The sequence below is a fragment of the Sciurus vulgaris genome (genome assembly GCF_902686455.1).
Source record: "Sciurus vulgaris genome assembly, chromosome: 9".
In the NCBI taxonomy this organism is placed as follows: Eukaryota; Metazoa; Chordata; class Mammalia; order Rodentia; family Sciuridae; genus Sciurus; species Sciurus vulgaris.
In genome coordinates this window covers 105,357,836-105,377,660 of record NC_136469.1, presented here as the reverse complement: position 1 = coordinate 105,377,660, position 19,825 = coordinate 105,357,836, and the positions used below count along the sequence as shown (strand labels likewise).

The 19,825-nt window shown below is 40.9% G+C and overlaps 1 protein-coding gene across 3 annotated transcripts; it reads right to left on the bottom strand.

Annotated features, from left to right (window-relative positions):
- Positions 1 to 594: 594 nt before the first annotated feature.
- OCIAD2 (OCIA domain containing 2) lies at positions 595 to 17,554 on the bottom strand. 3 transcript variants are annotated; one of them, XM_079153993.1, is made up of 7 exons: positions 17,510 to 17,554; positions 14,514 to 14,639; positions 12,033 to 12,129; positions 9,641 to 9,694; positions 6,916 to 6,963; positions 4,883 to 5,000; positions 595 to 2,005 (listed from the first exon to the last, which is right to left on the bottom strand). In XM_079153993.1, the coding sequence occupies exons 2-7, from the start codon at positions 14,577 to 14,579 to the stop codon at positions 1,924 to 1,926; spliced, it is 465 nt and encodes a 154-aa protein (XP_079010119.1). In that variant the 5' UTR covers positions 14,580 to 14,639; positions 17,510 to 17,554; the 3' UTR covers positions 595 to 1,923. The 3 variants fall into 3 exon arrangements, with proteins under 3 accessions (XP_079010119.1, XP_079010118.1, XP_079010120.1); XM_079153992.1 differs by lacking the exon at positions 17,510 to 17,554 and adding an exon at positions 16,867 to 16,965; XM_079153994.1 differs by lacking the exon at positions 17,510 to 17,554 and adding an exon at positions 16,714 to 16,735.
- Between the last annotated feature and the right edge of the window lie 2,271 nt (positions 17,555 to 19,825).

Here is a 19,825-nt window from a genome sequence, read left to right as displayed (position 1 = left end):
AAAATGACTTGCTGTGCTTAGCAATATGAAAAGGTTCTGATTCCTTGGAAATAATGTTCTGGGATACAGAAAATAACTGGGCCTAATTCTGGATTTTTTTCCAATAGCAGATATAACAAAGAGTCACTAATTGCTAGTTGTGAGAACCAAAAATTAAACTGCATTCAAAAACCTCGAATGGGGCTAAGGTGTTGCTCAGTGGTACAGCATTTGCCTAGTATGTCTGAAGCCCTGGGCAATGGGGGGTGCAGGGGAATGCCAGGATATTGGCTCTGCATTCTGATTCATAGAAATAGAATTTTATTGCCTGAGAAACAGAATATGTAAATTAAAGAGAAAGCTCAGTCAAGTCATTCCATTCCATATAGTTAATGTTCACATTAGAATAAAAAAATTCCACATATATTTTACTTTTCAAATAAAATATTTTACAAATATTAACTTCTGATGAGGTTTCCCTTTTTACTTCCATGCTATAGGCTTTAAGATATCTTAAGTGAAACACAAGTGTGTACACACACACACACACACCATATATATATATGTATATATATGATGTCAGTACATATCTAGAGCATTTTCCTGAGTAAGTGCAAAGATCCAGGAGAAATTTTTGTATGGGGCTTAGCCAACATGACCTTTTTTTTTTTTTTTAATGCAACAAACCTGATTGGAGAATAGAAATCCAACTCCTGGAGTTACATTGACTCTGAACTCCCTAAAATTCAAAGAGTTCATCATTCTATGAGTTAATCCCTCCAGTTTTTCTCCCTATGAACGAGCTGCTTGGGAGAAGGAGAATGGTTCGGGAAGATGAGCTTATTCTTTCAGGCCACTAGTAGTCCATAAAAGAACCCTGTTAATGAGTGATCACAAATGAGTACCCATTAGCAAAGCAGATAACCTAAAGATGATAGGTGTTTTTAAAACCCAATGGCACTGATGAGCCACCAGTTACTTCCATCATAGTTGATTCATATTGTGACCCTTTTGAATGAAATCTTAGCTCTATGTCTTGGGAAGCATTTTTTTTTTTTTTTTTTTTTTGTACCAGGGATTGAACTCAGGGGCACTTAACCACTGAGCTGTATCCCTAGCACTTTTTTGTATTTTATTTAGAGATAGGGTCTCACTGAGTTGATGAGGCTGGTTTTGAACTTGCAATCCCTCCTGCCTCAGTCTCCTGAGCCAGTGGGATTACAGGCAGGCGTTTGCTACTGCTCCCGGCATTGGGAAGTACTTCTAGTGCTTATAAAAGACAGTCTAGCCAGGTGTGGTGGTGCACACCTGTAATCCCAGCGGCTCAGGAGGCTGAAGCAGGAGGATCATGAGTTCAAAGCCAGCCTCAGCAAAAGCAAGGCACTAAGCAACTCAGTGAGACCCTGTCTCTAAATAAAATACCAAATAGGGCTGGGGATGTGGCTCAGTGGTCCCCCTGAATTTCATCCCTGGTTACACCCGTCCCCGACCCCACCCCCCAAAAGACACAATCTTTCTCATTCTGTACTTCTATCTCCATATACGTGAATTTTCTTTGGGTCATGACTCTCCAACTTACTCCTCATTCAATCCTATCCTCTACTAGAGAACTTAAAACATTGAATAAAAGCAGAGTGAAAGAAGCAATGGAGGCTAATCAGAGAAGTCTCTCAATTCCTTTACTTAGCTGTAAGCCAGGCAGAGTGTAATATCACTGCTGCTGCTGTTGTATGTTTGTCTGGTATGTGAGGGCTCCCAACATGTTCTTAGCAGAAAAATATGTCATGCTCAATTCAGTTGAGAGCCTTCCACAGAAAGCATTTCAAAAGAGTAAGAGAATCACAAGGTTTCTATTCCACTAGAAGTATATTATTTTAAAGTACTCTTTAAATTTTAAATGTGTATAAATTCAGAGGTTTAGAAAACTCAAAAGCCATAGATAGTTTAGGAAGCCGAAGGCTGTGAACCTCCCTTTTCACTTAATCCATGCCTTATTTTGCATTCCTCACAGGTAAGCAGGCAATGCCTAGAAGAGAAGCAAAACAGGTAGTGGTTTGTAATTTGACAACAGAAGCTCTAGTCTTAACACAATGTTGTTCAGAGAAATCGTGTGTTCTAAAATTCACTAGCCCAATTTCTTTAGGAATAACACTCGTTTCTTAGTTTAAGATTCCCCATATTTTATTCAAATAAAGCCAAGAACAAACTTTATGTTGAAACAGATGGTTGTTTTTGTGGTTAGAGTCACACAGAGAGAGGTTGAACAGCTTGACTCTTTGAACTTGAGTAATTTCTACCAATAACATTAAATAATCATAAAGTAAGCCAGACACCGTGGCACATATCTATAGTTCCAGCACTGAGGAGGCTCAGGTGGGAGAAACATGTGAGTCCAGGAGTTTGAGGTCAGTCTGAGCAACACAGTAAGACCTCATCTAAATTTAAAAAAAAAAAAAAAAATCATAAAATACATGATGCATCTATGTAGGATTTAATATAAACCTATGGAGTTAGGTTTGGACACACATGCACACACATAATTTTCTTAAATTAAAAAATTGCAATGATGTTTCCAGAATTCCTTGTTTATAATTTGCCTGATTTGAATCAGTTTTCTTAGTACCTAACACAATACCAAGGAAAATGCACGGCTTTGTTCTAGAAAAATACCCACACTTGAGGAATAGATGTCCTTGAGGCCCTTCCCAGTGTTAGTTTTGAAATCTTCCAAATTCAATTCTATCAACATTTACTGAACACCGACTACCATGAGGAATTTGCGACAGGAAGACCATTTAAGCAGAACAGGATGAGGTGATTTCTACCTGATAGAAAGATCAACCTGGCCTAGTGGGAAGGGTCACTCAGAAGGCAGCAACACCCTAAGGTGCTATTGCAAGTCCCCAGAGGGATGAATGACGACCTCCACCCTCCTCCCTTTATCACTTATTTCACCCCATTGCTTTGAGAATTAAGTAGAAATCCTTACTGTGGCTTAAAATCCTTCAGGGAGTGACCCTTACTTGTTTTACCCTGCAGTTTGTCTTCTACCATTTCCCAATAGTTCTTTATACTTCAGGATGTATTCATGGATTTATTAAAGAGTTAATCAATCAGGTTTCCTCCTTTGAGCAGACCATTCCTGGTCTTGCATTTTCCTTTTCTTTTTTTCAATTTTTTTTTTTAGTTGTAGATGGACATAATACCTTTATTTTATTTACTTATATGTAGTGCTGAGGATCAAACCCAGTGCCTCACACATGCGAGGTGAGCACTGTACCGCTGAGCCACAACCCTAGCCTAGAATTTCCTTTTTCAAACTTGCTAATACTCCTACTGGTCTAAGATTCAAGTCAAGCATCATCATCTCCTTTAAGAAGGGCCCTTTCCTTAAACTTCTCAACCTTATCTTAGGTAGGGGCTCTGCTCTCCTTCTCCCTTACTGGAAAATCAAGTAGCTTTGTGAATTATTGCTTCTAGATGTCCTGATAATGGCCCATCACAAGGGGCTTAGCAATTGGTTGCCAGCCACTAATGCAAGCCCAGAGTGTAGCTGCTGTGACTTCAAGAGGGCAGGCAAAATGGAGCTATAGAACAAAGAGCTTAAAGCAACCCTGGAGACCATTTACTCCAACCACCTTCTTCTAAAATGCAGAATGATGGAGATTGGAAAATGTAGATTTCAATCTTGTGTTTATAATTATTATGGAACCTAAAGTTGGGTAATAGCAAAAGAAAATCCTGAAATTGAAGAGGAGGAGGGAACAGTCAACGAAACTTTCTCCTTTGCATGTATTGATTTTATAAAACTTTTCCGAAAGAAGCCAGAATCCTGTGGTCAATTGCTCTTCAGAAAGCTGACCCTAAAACTTAAATTTGCAAGGATAGACTGAAGTTGGAGTTGTCTGTAAATATAAAGTTAATGTCTCTCAGGCAACTTTGCTGCTAAAATGGAAAAAGTAAGAGTTTGAAAACAAATGGGATGAGCCTAGAGTCCCACCCTTGCCTACGTCTAACTAGGTCACGTCAGAAAATCTCTGCATCCCTTCGTTGTATGTCCGTGCACCTCTCTGGGTTGCATGTGGCTCATTAGGAAGAGACAGTGTTTAAGGTACCAGTATAGAACTAGGGAAGGTGGCTTTCCAAAGTAGTGCAAATGGAAAAAGAACTTGGGTGCCCTGATTTCTAGTCCAATGTTGTTTTCACTGTATCATGCAGCCTCTCAAATATAGAATCCACTGTGATGAGTGAGGAGTCTTCAGAGAAATGTGTCCTTAACACTAATCCTATAACACTATAATAGAATAGCACTTGAGTCATGAATAACCATTTATATTTCTTACAACATCCCATGGAAATGATTCTGATCATCATTTTATACAGATGAGGAAACTAAAGATTAGAGAGTTTAAAAAGTGTATTCAATGTCATATGGCTTAGGATGTGGTAGAAGTGGTTTTCAACTCAAGATCTCCAACAGCAGAGGTCATACTATGAACTCCACTGTCAAACTGCTTATATCCTCCAGGGAAGACCACAGTATGTATTACATACCTAATAACATGTTAAAAGCTCTCAGAAGCCCTTTGGTAAGAAAGACCATTTAAATTTTGTGTAACCCTGTGATGGTAGAAGCCATTCTGCTCATCAAGGTATTCTTCAGAGACTTGCACAATGTCCTGGACTTAATAGGTACTCATTAAATATTGTTAAGCAAATGAAGTAGGTAGCTAATTAAATGATTATCAGAGTTGAGTAGTAACAACTCAAAACTTGAAGGTTAAAGAGGTTTCATAAATGAAGGGATTTAAGAAATGTTTAATGTTATAAATAGTGAGTGACCTTTCATTTAATTACTTATAATCATCTTCATTATAGTCTCTTAATCAAGCAGATTACAAACCTGTTATGCTCTGGACCAAAACCAGCCCCACGCAGCTGATCTTCAAAGGAATGGAATTTACTCTGGCATATTCCTATGTATGAGGCCTTTCCAAGGCCAAATCCCAAGATGCCAGCAACTGTAAAAGCAAAAACATAGATAACTGAAAAGTTCAGAATCTTTTCCATTAATTATCTTTTTGAAATTTAAAAAATTAAATCTAGTCTTTTTTTTTTTTTTAAAGTACTGATGTTGAACCCAGGGGTGCTTCACCCCTGAGCTACATCCCAGCCCAGCCCTTTTCATTTTTTGTTTTGAGACAGGGTCTCACTAAGTTGCTTAGGGCTTCACTAAGATTCTCCCATCTAAGCCTCCAAAATCACTGGGATTACAGGTGTGTGCTACCTCACCCAATGTTAAGACTAGTCATTTTTATTTAAAAGTACAATGAAAAACCAAAACCTCTGAGAATGAAGCCCCTATCAAAGAGCAGGACTGGGAACTGGAGACTTTCTGATCTCTTCTTTGAACAGAATGACCAGGATAGAGCCAGTGAAGATATTATCTCAGAGATGGGCAGTGAAGAGGGTGGCAGCTGTCAAACAGATGGCTAAGGCCACCAAGAAGGTGGGGTCTGCACTGTGGCTATTGGGAGTCTTTAGGTCACAGGTAGGAAAGCTTTACTTTCTTTAAGGTCTTGGAATAGTTGGGTGCAACCTCTAGAAGGGACATCATGAGGGAGGGAAACCTTCTATGAAGGAAATTGTTGGGAGCAGTGATTTGAATCACTATCTCTGATTGTCCTACCGCAAGAACTGTGCCTGAGCTGGGAGCTTCCTGTGCAAAGGTGCAGGTCAAGACTGCCCAGTTGCCATGGTGATGCCCTGCTTAAAGGAGGCTCTGTGCTAGGCATGGGACTATCAGTCTTCACCCTAAGTTCAGACACCAGCCGCCAGGGATAGAGAATTATGAGCACAAGTTGATAGTTATAATTGGTCACATAGTACTTTGACCTTCAATCCTGCATGCATTGAAAAAACTTTCTCATAGAAAATCTTTTTGACAATAAAACCTATTTAATAAACATGCTGAGCTAGCTCTGGGTCATTCATCCTCCATCAGAGGGTGATGTCCCACCTAACTCCAGCTTTTTCTGTATGTCTTTGTCTGTCTTTTCTCAATCCCCCATTGCCCCTCGCCAGTTTCTGAATTAATGGCCATGCTGGTCACAGCAGGAAATCTTGAACCCGTCCTTCTGGCAGAGAATGAGATTCAAGACTGTAAACTGATGGCACCCTCTCTGTACATAGAAGGTCCATGTGTGGAAGAAGAGACCCCAAGTGTGTGGCAAATTTATTTATCAAATCCCTGACTTATTACTCATTTTTAAAATGTTCATTATAGATTAAAAGATTAGCCAGCCCAAAGGAAGAAAATAAAAACCCCAGTGGACTTATCATCCAGATACTCTGCTGTTGATAATTTTGTTAAAGTTGGTCCTCCATATCCGGGTCACACATCCTCAATCAACCACAACAAATCAAAATACTTGAAAGTTTGCATCTGTACCGAACAACTACAAACTTTCTTCTTTCAGTATTCCCTAAGTCACACAGTATAACAACTATTTACATAGTATTTACATTGTACTAGGAATTTTTCAAATCATCTGTAGATGATTTAAAGAATACAGGAGGCTGTGCACAGGTGATATGCAAATATTATGCCATTTTTATAAGGCAGTTGAGCATCCCTGGATTTTGGTATCCTGGAGGGGTCCATCTCCATCAGATCTCAAGGAACAACTGTATATATCTTGCCAGTCCCTCTTACGTTCATGCTTTAAAGAGGACTATCTGGGGAGAAGTCCCTACTTCTAAACTGTATATCAGAAAATGTTGAATAAACTACAAATGCAAAGCAGTAGAAAATACAGACTGATTGTTCAGAGAGTCAATGCAGGAAAGTTGGTTAAGATGGACATTCCTTTTTCCAGTTGTTACAAAAATCACCTTTTTTTCTCAAATGAATCTGTTTTTACTTTAATGACTTACGTGCAACTTTAGGCAATGATCCAAGTCTTGGATTAGCTGCTAAATAACCTAAGGAGTAATATATAAATAAATCAATATTTTATTTCACAACTTCCTTAAATTTGTAAAGAAAACTTCAAAATTTAAGATACAAATTTTCTTAAATGTATACATATTCTTAATTTAAAGAAAGAATTTTAGAATAATTATGATTCATCACTTGACTGAATTTAACTCTCAGATAGCCATTTTAGGCAAATAGCAAATATTAGCTTTAACATATAAAAAAGGAATATGAAACAAAGACTGATTTTTAAACTGAGTTCAAAAAATGACTCATTACCCTTTTCTCTCTTAAAGTAACTCAATATAGGAAGTTTCAGTTTAGAGATTCACTCTGTATGTGTGTGTGTATGTGTGTGTGTGTGTGTGTGTGTGTGTGTGTGTATGTGCATGTGTATTTATTTATGTAAATTTTTTTCTTTAATTGACATGGGGCATTCTACCACTGAATTGCATCCCCAGTCCTTTTTATTTTTTTAATTTTTGAGACAGGGTCTTCCTAAGTTGCTCAGGTTGGCCTTGAATTTGTGATCCTCCTGCCTCAGCCTCCCAAGTACTGGGATTATAGGCATGTGCTACTGTGCCCTGCTATATCACTATTTTTGAATGAAAATATTATAATTCATGGTGGGAAGGATAGTAAACCCCTAAAGATGTTCACTCCATAATCTTTAGAAACTATAAATATGTTATATTGCATAAAAATTTAGGTAGAAAATCAAATTAAGTTTGCTAATCAGATAACTTTAAAATAGGGAGATGGTTCTGGATGATCCAGGTAACTTCAACATAATCACAACAATCCTTGAATGTGGAAGAGGACATTGGAGAGAACCAGAGATGGCAGTGAGAGAAAATCTTGGCTCATTGTTGCTGACTTTGTTGAAGTCATAGGAGGGGGCTATGAGCAAAAGAATGAGGAAAGGGAAAGGAAGGCTGGAAATTTCCAGAAGAAATACAAGTGGACCAATGTCGTGATTTTAATCCAGTGAGACCCATTTTGGACTTCTGGCCTCCAGAACTGTAAGTTTATAAACTTATTGTTTTTAAGTCATGGTGTCTGTGGTAATTTGTTACAATAACTATAGAAAACTAATATATAATTCTGAAAAAATATATTTGCACAGATGCAAGAGATGACAGATCTGGGTAATTTAATATTTGTAAAACATCATTCTATAGATGTCCTGGCTGCATTTTTTTCTGTATCTGAAATAGCCTGATGAAGGCTTGTGACTGATTGATGAATACTTTCCTACAAAAAGACTATCTTCAAGTTATAAAAATGAAATCATATTTAATACACGACTTTTATGGCAAGAAAGATACCAATTAAAGTGGAGTTCTCTTGGATACATGACACAGGTGATCTCTGAGATCCACAAAAGAACCAGGACATCTTCCTTCATATTTATCATAAAGAAATATTCCTTTTTAAATCTTGGTAATCAGAGGCATCCAATAAATTGGACTTCAATAAGGTCAGAGGCCTTGTTACCTGGGGACTAAGCAATGTGTAAGAATTCTCTGTCCAGGTGGAGACAAAGAAGAGAATGAGGAAAGAGGAATGGAGAGGAAAACTTGCAGAGACAAGCAGAGAGAGGTTGCTGCGGGGAGAGACAAGGTGGCTTCCAGTCCTCTTGGTCTCTTGTATGAATCAGATAGGGTACCCTCCTTCGTTGATTTAGTCTCTTGCTGGGACAAATGGCTTAGTGGACAGAACTTCGGTGGATTTCCACTCCACTCACCTCCTCCCTGGAGCACCTGTCTGTAGTGAACCGTCTACCTAGTCACAGACAGAGGTCCTGGGAGGCACAGGGACTCTGGTATAGCAAAAGGCACTGTTTTAGCTTCCTATGACTGCTATGACAAATTACCACAAATGCAGTAGCTTAAAGCAAGTTTATTAGCATTCTTGAGGTGAGAAGTCTCAAATTGGTCTCACTCGGTAAAAGATAAAGTTGGAGGGGCACTCTTTAAATGGGCTGCTTTCTTGCTGAGGATTCTAGGGTTTCTGGCATTTCCAGATCCTACAGACTTCCCACATTCCTTAGCTCATGGCCCCTTCCTCGATGGTCAAAGCCTTGTAATGTTGATTCCTTATGCTGCCCTCTCTTTGGATCTGTCTTCTTATCCCCTTTGTCATTTTAAAAGAACTTTAAATTTTTTAATTTTTTTTTTCTTTTGGTAATGGGGATCAAACTCAGAGTTTTACACATGCTAGGCAAGCACCTCACCACTGAGCTATGTTCAGCCCTTTGCATTTTGAGATAGGATTTCGCTAAGTTGCCAGGCTGGCCTTGAACTTGTGATCCTCCTGTGTCAGCCTTCTGAGTAGCTGGGATTATAGTTGTGTGCCATTGTGCCTGGTTTAAAGATCCCTTTGGTCACATTGGACCCCCTGGGTTATCTAGGATAATCTCCCTATTTTAACAGCTCTTCAACAACCTTAATTATACCTGCCACTTTAATTTTCCTTTGCCAGGTAATCTAACATATTCACTCATTCCAGAGTTGAGGACCTCTTCTGTAGGGACAGGGACGTAAGCTAAAAAGAGGCAAAGGCATGCATTAAAAAATCCTGCACCAAAAAAATACATGCCCAGTGCTGAAGAGCTGCCAGAAGGATCACAGAAAACTTGACTCTCTGAAGTCAAGCAATTAAACAAATATTGAATCTTACCTTGGTGGACTAGTCCCTGGGTGACAAGCATGCTTACAAGAGAGAAAGGCAGAGCTGTAAAACAAAAATGCCCTTCAATATTGGTATCTTAAAACATGGCACCTTACCTAGAGTTCAGGGGGAATTGCTCAGAGCTTTTTCTTTTACCTTCGTTGACTGTAAGTTTTATTTATTTTTTTGGTTATTTTACTTATTCAACAAATATTTATTAATTATTACATGGACACTTCTCTTGGGGTCTTACCTGATCATTCAACCTGTTTTATGCCATTAGTTTGACTAAATATAAAACCCATTTTACTCCACCGCTCATGTTATAGTCCTAATCTGAAGTGTCCACCAAAGGCTCATGTGTCGAAGGTGTGATCCTCAGCTGGTGGGCATGTTGAGAATTGTTGGAGACTTTAGGAAGCAGTGTTTAGTTCAAGGAAGCATCATTGGGAATGTATCCTTGAGAATGTATGTTGTCCTTGACCCCTTTCCTTCTCTATCTTTGCCTTGCAGCTGCTGTGAATTAAGCAACCATGTTCTGCCATGCCCTATTTACCATGATGCTCTGGCTCACCACAGGCCCAGAAACAAAGGAATCAAGTGGCTAGAGGCTGATACCATGAGCCAAAATAAATATTTCCTCCTTTAAGTTGATTTATCTCAGGTATTTTGCCACAGTGATTAAAAACCAATGAATACATCTCACATCCATATTTACTGAATGCTCAACATGTACAAGATTTTGATCATTACATTTGACATGGGCATCTTAGTGTGTAGGTACACTTAGTTCTTGAACTGGGGAATTGGATATATATATATGTATACACACACACACAATATACATATGTATTTTCAATCCTACATAAATGTTAGAAAGCAGTATATAATAAACTGCATAACTTTCATCTATATTCATTATTATTATTATTATTTTACCAAATTTGCTTTATCTCTATTTTTCCTTCTTTCTAAATCACTTGAAATTTGTAAACATCATGACTTCATCACTGAATATTTTAGAAGATATCTTCTAAGAACAAGAATATTTCCCTACAGTCACAATACCATTAGTGTACTCCAGAGTAGTTAATATACAATCTACATTCAAATATCTCCAAATGGTCCAATAATGTCTTTCATATCTGCTAGCTTTTTCCAATACAGAAAATCAAGGATCTTATTTTGTTCTCTAATCTGCTTCAATCTTTCATTGAGGACAGTTCCTTGTCTTTTTTTAGCCTTAATGACATTTTTGTCCCCCAATTTGGAGGTTTGCCTTAAGATCAAAATGGAAGATCACAAGATGACTCCATTTATGTTAAACATGTACAATGTTCAGCTATACTTTTTTGAACAGGCAATTAGTTTGGCAAAGGCAGTTTCTAGTTCAGTCAAAATGTTCCAAATGACTTCTCTCAAATGCAGAAAGCAGTGATAAACATTCAGCTCTTCCTGGCAACCATGGAAATTCAAACAGTAACCAATTTTTCCATCCATAACTAGTTGCCTGGTGGTAGGCAAATGGGTCATACTGAAGTGTTAATCTACTAGGGCTCAATTAAGTGATTTACTCACAGGTTGTCAGAAAAGACATGAATTTTTAGAAGCACAATCAGTAATCATGGCAATGCATAATGAATATCAACTCCTGCGGAGTGTTAGCTCCAAAACTGGTGATGCTGAATTTGAATGATTTATGAAATCAAAATGAACATTGTGAAGTAAAAATTATCCCTGTGTCAGCAATGTTGCACCACACTGATGCTCTGTCTATAAGCTCTATTATGCCACTCTCAAACAACAAATCATGAATTTTTTAAATTGGAAGAAACTTTAATGCACAGCCTGAATTCACACCCTTATCTTATGTAAGGCAAGCCCCGAAAGAGGAAGCAACTCAGCAGAAAAGGCTATTCAGGGACAATATAAGAGGAGTATCATGGAACATTGCCACTTTTCTTTCACTTGACAAATATTTAGGAGAAATTTTCTATATGAGAAGCATTGTGCTAGGCTCTGGGATGAAGTCCCAGATGAACCTGATATTATTTCTGATTCTGTGAAGCTTGGACTCTAGTGGAGGTTAGGAAGGTCTACTCTTTGGTCATCAAGACATTCTAAACAATAATCTTGGTATGTGTTCTTGCTCACATGAAGGAAGTTAGATGAGCAGCAGGTTTTGCTAAGTGAGGCAAAGTGCTCCATAATCTGATATTATCTCTGTCCTAAAAATGTTTTCCAGATGGATCTAACCCCAAATATCCCTGAATATCCAAGTTCTTTAGGGATTTATGTAAACATTGCTCAAAAATAAATCATTACTGCAGTTTAATAGGATATGGAGGCAGATGACTGCAGCAAATACAATGTTAATAAAGATTGAGAGGGGGGCAATTACCTCTCTTCCAGAAACTTTCTTCTTGACATTCTCGAATAATCTTGGCAATCTCTCCTCTGTGGATGTGCAGTTTTGATTTTGGACAAAACAACAGGCTCTGTAAGGAAAGTTATATAGTGAGTTAACTGAGATCATCAGAAAAACATCTACTTGGTTTTCTCTGGAAGAGGTGGTTTCTTCTCTTGTTACTCGGCTTGTGTTCTGTGTTCGGCTGGCTGCACCTGTATAGAGCAATGTCCAATTTCCATAAGCTTCCCAGCTGGACCCTCTGGATGAACTCAGGCAAAGAAAGAATCCCAGTTGGAGAGACGGGGTGATTCACTGACTTGAGTACATGAAGTGGCTATCTGGTCAAGCTGAATTACTGCCAAGGCCACGTGTCCTCTCAACTACATGCTTCTGCCCTTAGGCTTGACTATACCTAAAGTGCTACTCCCTCTCTCTCTTCACCTACCTGGTCTTAAGACACCGCTCAGTGTTGCTTCCTCAGTGAAGAGATGGATTTGCTGATTTTGCCACTATTCTCTTTTAGGCTCTTTGTAGTAGGTATCAATGTGGATGATGATCACCATTTCTTGAGTACTTGCTCATGGGCCAGGCACATGACCTGCGAGATGCCATATTAACAGAGTGGAGGAACCCTGTGGCATCTATGCTTTCAGAGAGCTACAAGCAGTGCAAGCTGGCATCCTCCCTCTTCTTTCTCTACAACTCTCCTTGGCATAGTACAATTGTATGAATCACAACAACCAGTATCCATGGTAATGCACAATGGGAGAAGCAATTGTGAATCATCAGTCTTTACTTACCTGCATTTCTTAGCACACATGCTCCTCAGCAAGCACTCCTCTTTTCCCAGTGTAAATCAGATGGTCCCTGATGGCACGGCAGTGATATACATTCAGTAGAAGACATACTTTGAATTTTGATCTTGTCCTTGTATTGCTAGCAATACACAATACAATGTTTTCGTGTGATGCTGGGCAGCAGCATGTAGCTGTGGCCACCTTTTCCCTGGGTGATAGTGAGGATGAAAATCTCATGCTTTACTCTGTGTCGTGTCCCTAAGTTAGGATGCTCAGTGGGATAGATGTTTACCAATGCATTTCTGACTTCAGATATTTTCAACTTATGACAAGATTATTGAGATGTAATCCATCGTAAGTCAAGGAATATCCCACTGTTCTTGTCCTGGCTATGACTGCAGCAGAAAGAAGAAAAATGTTCTCCCAAAATGCACATAAACACACACACCAATCGAAGTTGTTCTGAGTCCTGCAGTCAAGACTAGAGTTCATGCTGAGTCTCCTGGAGGGAACTCTGGTGATGCCTTCCTGCACAGTCATAAATGTTTTATGGCTCTCTGTTTCACAGAGGCAGTTCAGGTGTCCAACTTCTGCTTGTGACTTGTTATCATTAGTCTGTCTGCCTCTCCTATACTTCTTCTTCTTCGTTTTTTTTTTTAATTAGAGCATGATAGTTACACATAGTAGTTGGGCTCATTTTGACAAAATCATACGTGAAAGGAATTTGATTTCAATCCCCATTTTCTTCTCCATAAACAATTTTAGCTTGAAATGTTGACCCTGGAGAACATGAACTCTATTTACCCATCAAATACTTGCTCGTTTTCTTTTCTTTCTTTTTAAAACTTAAAATTTTGATTGATTGATTGATTGATTGATTGTGGTATTTTGGGGATTGGACCCAGGGGCACTTCACCACTGAGCTTCATTCCCATCCCTTTTTAGTTTTTATTTTTAAATTACTTTTTATTATTAATTTACTTTTTATTTTTAAATTTTGCTAAATTGCCCAGGCTGGCCTTGAACTTGCAATCCTCCTGTCTTAGTCTGCTGAGTAGCTGGATTACAGGTGTATACATTGGCACCAGCACATTTTTTTTGAGTCAGGGTCTCACTGCATCTTTCAGGCTATTCTTGAACTCCTAGGCTCAAGTATCTCTGGTTCATTTATTTGATTCTGAAACACATAACATCCATTCTTAACAAGTTGGAAAGAGCATGCTCATGTTAACATTTGGGTTCTCAATCTGATGGCTAATTAGTAATTAAGAATTCTGCTATCCTAAAAGCAACATCTGTCAGCAACATATGATTATCCTTAGTAAGAAAAATATGAAAATAAGCAAAATGTACCCTCTGTTAGAGACAATCAAGAGTTTTGCTCTGCTACAGGAAAACTTGTCAGTCACTAACAGCCTCCATTAAGAGTTAGTTAAGATGGATCCTAAATAGAAAAGAGTAAAGAAAGGCTTTTGTAAGTACAACTTCTAAAGGCTTCTTCTCAAGGCTGCCAAAACCCACACATTCCTTCTGTGTTCCCTGTACCCATCCAACAAGGAGTCAGACTGAAAAGAACAAGATGACAGGTCAAGGGTGAGGTTTAGCAAAAGTTCTGAATGATATTCTTCTTCAGATGGCAGACCCCCCCCCCCAAAAAAAAAATTTAAAAACATACTTGCTTGCTCAGTGGTGGCAAGTGGGGACCTTTTTCTTGGCTCCCATGAGTGGACACTGAAGCCATAGTGACTTTGTCTTTGCCTCTCTTCTTGTTGAGTCCTTTGCTCACTCCTTGACCAAATGGCTAAGGAAAGTAGAAAAGAATCACTGTGTTTTGATGGAACGTTTGTATATATCAAACTTACACCCCTGATCTAATGGCACTTATTTGGAAAAATTATTTTCATTTTGTCACTAGTCTTAACTATCTGCAAACTCAATTTCTAATGTCAACCCCTCGCACTACGCATACCCACCTAACTCACTAATGGTGACAGATCAGATTTACAGTGAAATGTCACACTGCATGTGAAGTGTTTTCCTACTTATAAACTGTGTCCCAAAACACAGTCTCAGTCCACTACAAGGTCATTAACTGCACAAACACTTACCAAGTGTCTATTATGCACCAAGTCTGAGGATACAAAGTATAAGATAAAAAAACTGCTGAAGGAATCACAGTCTAAAGGGGAAGGCAGATAAGTGGATAGCTGCACCACATGAGAAGCGCTCCTTCTCCTAGAGGCAGGGTGCTAAGGAAGGAGAGTGAGAAAAGCATATTCTATCTGCTAGGCCTAAAGGCACTAGTGAGACTGACTTGTGAGAATTCAAGAGGATGTCTAGTGGGTGGATGGACTCTAGGGGCAGGAGGACCAGTTTGGAAGGTAACGCAATAATCCAGGCAAGGAACTGCAGAGACCAGAAATAAGACCCCAATAGGAAGAATAGGGATGATAAATTGGGGTTGGGAAATGTTGGATTGGGTGACTGTGGGGGCTAACAGTGGGATTAATTCATAGGGATTAAAATATTTGAGGACTGGAGTTTGGAGTTCCAGATGATGCATAGGCTTGAGAGATAAATTTGGGAACTGCCATTACAGAGATGAGAGTTAAAGCAAGGACCCTGAATAAATTTGACTAAAAAAAATACTGGAGAATGTGAACATTGCGCCCAAGGGAGTATCGACAAGGAAAAAACAAACAAGAGCAGGTCAAGGAAATGACTAAGAAGGAAAAACTGATGCAGAGGGCAGAAAATTTCTGAAGTAGGGAATGAAATGATCAAGTGATTACATAGCTCAGGAGATTAGATTTTGGGTTTGGCAAAGATGGACACACTCCAGGTATGTCATAAGTCTCCTCCCCGTCCCCTCAGAGGCCACTGCATTCTGCAACCCTGGCCTCCAAGACTACCACTGACTTCCCTGCAAAATGATCATCTTATCATACACAGTTCTGATTCCTGCATTAATTACTAAACCACAAGGTGTCTGAACAAAGGGGCCCCTACTTGCCCCAAATTTCACTTTAGGTGCCCAGTGTTACCGTACAGCACAGTGTCCTGTAGTGTTAAGTCCTGGAGTCAGACCTGAATTCTAATCCTGACTCTACCCTCTGCTAGCCCTGTACTTTGAGGCAAGTCAGTGTATCTATGCCTCAGCTTTGTCACCTGTTAGTGGATATAATGGGCACAGCAGTCTTGAGGGGCTGTTGCAAAAATGAAGGTCAAGGAATGAAGCGTATAAAGCCCCAGCTCAAGACTCAGCACACAGTGGGTGTGTGAGCAGCTGTGGCCCTGGGCATCTTATGTCTTGAGGACCCCTAGGAATTCTTTACTGATCTTAGATTGTTTTTGCTCAGTCGGGTATTAGGTGTGCAAAACTAGCACACCTCCAGCTTTGGAGGTTAGGTCCCCCTTGAGCCCAGTTTCCCATGGGTCCACATCTAAGTACGGCTTCTGAGGGATTGCCTTCCAGGTGCAGCTCCCAACACCCACACCCAGGTCCCACCTGCTTCTTCAGTGGTAGGGAAGGGGACAAGGATGCTGACAGGTGGTCATAGGCAACGGGGGTGGGGTGGTAGGATGGAAGAGGGGGGTGCCACCCAGAAGTGACATATTTTGGAATCTGCCGCTTGCTCCAGCGGGAGACCACCGGCACAACCCCAAGTCCCCTATTCCCGCCCAGGGCCGTGCGCCCCTCCACCCTGAGGGTAAGTGGCGCAGGGACCAGAGGCAGGAGGGGAGAGGTTGGAAAGCGGCCAAAGCCAGCCATGCAATCTTCAAAGGGCTGCCGCGTCCATGCTCCGGTCCCGAAGACCCCAGGAGGAAAGCGGGCATACTTCCGGTGGTCACCTCCTCCCCGGGTGGGGGCTCACCTGTGGGGGTGGGGTCGCCTCCCAGGCCGCATCCCCGGCTCAGATCGCCTCCCGGGGCGGCTGCGGCCCCCGCCTGGCCCCCTCCTCACCTCCCTACCCGCCCGCCACCCCGCTGAGCCCGAGGTCCCCTCTCCCTGGCGCCGCGGCCCTCACCTTTCTTGCTCAGCTCCCTCTCCTTCCTTCCTTCCTTCCTTCCTTCCTTCCTTCTTGCTTCTCTTGCTCCGCCCCCTCACCTCGCAGCTTATCACTCGCTTGAGTCACCGCGACAAGTGCATCCCCACCCCCACTTGCAGCCTTTCAATGGAGAGAGGCTGAACCCCAGCTTTTGCTACGACTCCCGACACCCCACCCCACGCCGCCACGCTCCCAAGCCCTGTTCCCACACCTAGCAGATTCCACGTCCTTAATGTCTATCAGATGCGTCTCTTCTCTCCAATAACAGCAGCGACCATTGCCCCGACACCCTCCCTGGGCCAGGCGCAAAGCCATTCACCTGCATCATTTCTACAGCCCTTGTGGGTGAGCACCATTATCCTCACTCTACGGACTAGTCAGTTAGGCTGTGCAAGGCCACACAGGAGGCTGGAGTTACACCCAGGCCAGCTTGGTCCCTAGCCTTTTCTGTCCATGGACTTGTCCCTCCTCTGCCACCTGCTACTCCCAACTTTTGACCTGTCCCAGGAAGCCACCTCCTGGGCGAATGTCTTTACGACTGTTCCCTGGGTTGAGGAACTGGGACTCTGGGAGATGTTGTGTTGGAGAGAGATTGTGAATGAAGGCCCTCATCATTTCTCACCTTTACTTCCTGTCCTAATTGGTCTTCATGCCTCCAGCCTCAGCCCTGGCCCAGAGCTTACCTCCCTTTTATACGTCTCACCCACCCACCACCCAGGGCTCCTTCCTGTTCTTCATGTTCTCTCAGCTCTTTTCCACCCAAGCCCTGGCGTGGAGGCCTCTCCCTGCCTGGATCCTTTCCCTATGGGGCCTGCCCTTTCCTACTCATGATTCCTGTTGTTCTTTAGCAAAACCTTCCTCGACACCCAGCCCTACCAAAATCAAACTCCTTCTTCTCTTTGATAGCACAGGGTGCTATTGTTTTCTTTTATAGCACATTTCACAGTCATTATTATATATTTATTATGTGTACTGTTGTATAAAGCCTTCCTTCTTCCTTCAAGAAGAGCAGAACAGGGGCTGGGGAGATAGCGCATTTGGTAAAGTGCTTGCCTTGCAAGCATAAGGCCCTGGGTTTGATCCCCAGCACCGCAAAAAAAAAAAAAAAAAAAAAGCAGAACAAGATGGACTCTCTTTTGTTCACCATTGAGTCCTTAGCATCTCAGATATAGGGAGGACTCAATAAATACTTGCTGGATAAATGATCTGGGTTCATAGATTGTGAAGATCCTGCTATTTTAGAAGATTTGTGTCCCTCCAGTAGATTTCCTCAGACCACATCCTTCCATGTGATTCAGTGAGTTCTTTCTCTCAGTAGTGTGCTTTCTGTTCTCTTCATTCCTTTTCCTCTCAAGTCAAAGGGTGTATAATTCTGCTAATTTTATATTGTGTAACCAGAAGTCAGAAATATCACTCGCTTGAGTCACCGCGACAAGTGACATTAGGTGTACAAAGCTAGCATACCCTTCAGCTTTGGAAGTTAGGTCCCCTTTGAGCCCAGTTTTCCATGGGTCCACATCTAAGTAAGGCTTCTGAGGGATTACCTTCCATGTACAGCTCCCAACACCCACACCCAGGTCTCACCAGCTTCTTCAGTGGTGGGAAAGGGGACAAGAATGCTCACAAGTGGTCATAGGCAGCAGGATGGGTGCAGGGTGGTAGGATGAAGAGGAGGGGATGCTACCCAGCCCTACCAAAATCAAACTCCTTTCTTAAATGACTTGGCCATTTTCTGGTCTGAGGGATCAGCTTTGTAATTGGTTTTATGGTATATGAACAGTCCTCCGTGACATTGAAGTCTACCTTGAAATAAATACTTGAAGAGGCATTTGTCCTTCAAATTCTTCCTGTAGTACAATTCATGCTGCACCCCCCTCTACTTTCTGCCAGAATGTTCTCCTAGATTACCTTAAATAACTAGAAGTTAACATATGCAATGTGCATGGATTATGAGTTCCTCCGTTGGTACATGTTGGGCAAATCTGATGTGTCCATGTATTGTTTTAGGCATGTTCAGAGATAAAAAAGAAAAGACATGGTTCCTTCCTACAAAGGATTTATTGCTTTCCAAAGAAAAGAAAATAATATAGACTTGGTCCTAGAAATTTGTTACACTGAATAGAGACTTTGTTAGTTTTTGCTTCAACACCCTACAGGACTTTAGGATCATGACTGCAAAGCTGTTTATTACCAATTAATGATATAAACCCGTGAATAGTTTAGAAAGTGCCAAACTGATTATGGCAGGCTGTGGCTTCAACTCTGTTTCCTTACATTGCCCTCAGGCAACATCCAAATTTATTAGCAGGGCTCTGTGTGATTAAGCTCTTGCCTGCCTCTTCAACACATATATCTTAGTCCCTCCCAAGGGCCTTATTGAGTGACTGCTTTTCTCCCCTTTCATGCTTTTGCATGAACTGTGACTCAGCCTGAATCAGCCTTCCTGTTTCTCCATTCCTCTGTCATTCGCTCTTGAAGACTGGACCATGGCGTGACCTTCTCTTGGAAACCCTGTCAGACCCAAGTTTAATTCCCACCTTCTGCATTCCCATTGTACTTTGCAATGGGTACCTGGTCTGTCTGAATATATGTCTCTATATGCATCTACATGTATACAATGTAAGAATCATAACATGTATTAAACACTATGTGCCAAGCACTTATATTGGTCTATTTTATGTTGTTTTAACAGAATACCTGGTAATGGATAATATATAAAGAAGAGAGCCTTATTTATCTCATAGTTTTGAAGGCACAGAATAAAATACATGGTCCTTTATTTTATGATGTTTATAGTCTCCATTAGGCATTCCTCCTTTTTTTCCTTCCTCTCTTCCCTCCTTCTTTCCTTAACAAAATAGTTTCAGAGCCTTTTTGTTGTTGTTGTGCTGGGAATCAAACCCAGGGCCTTGCACATGCCAGGCAAGCACTCTATGAG

Coding starts and splice junctions, on each gene's coding strand:
- OCIAD2 (XM_079153993.1), bottom strand. CDS start 14,579: ATGGCTTCAGTGTCCACTCATGGGAGCCAAGAAAAAGGTCCCCACTTG. Junction 9,695..12,032: donor AGAAAGTTTCTGGAAGAGAG/GTAATTGCCCCC, acceptor TTTGTTTTACAG/CTCTGCCTTTCTCTCTTGTA. Junction 2,006..4,882: donor TTTGGTCCAGAGCATAACAG/GTTTGTAATCTG, acceptor CTTCTCTTCTAG/GCATTGCCTGCTTACCTGTG.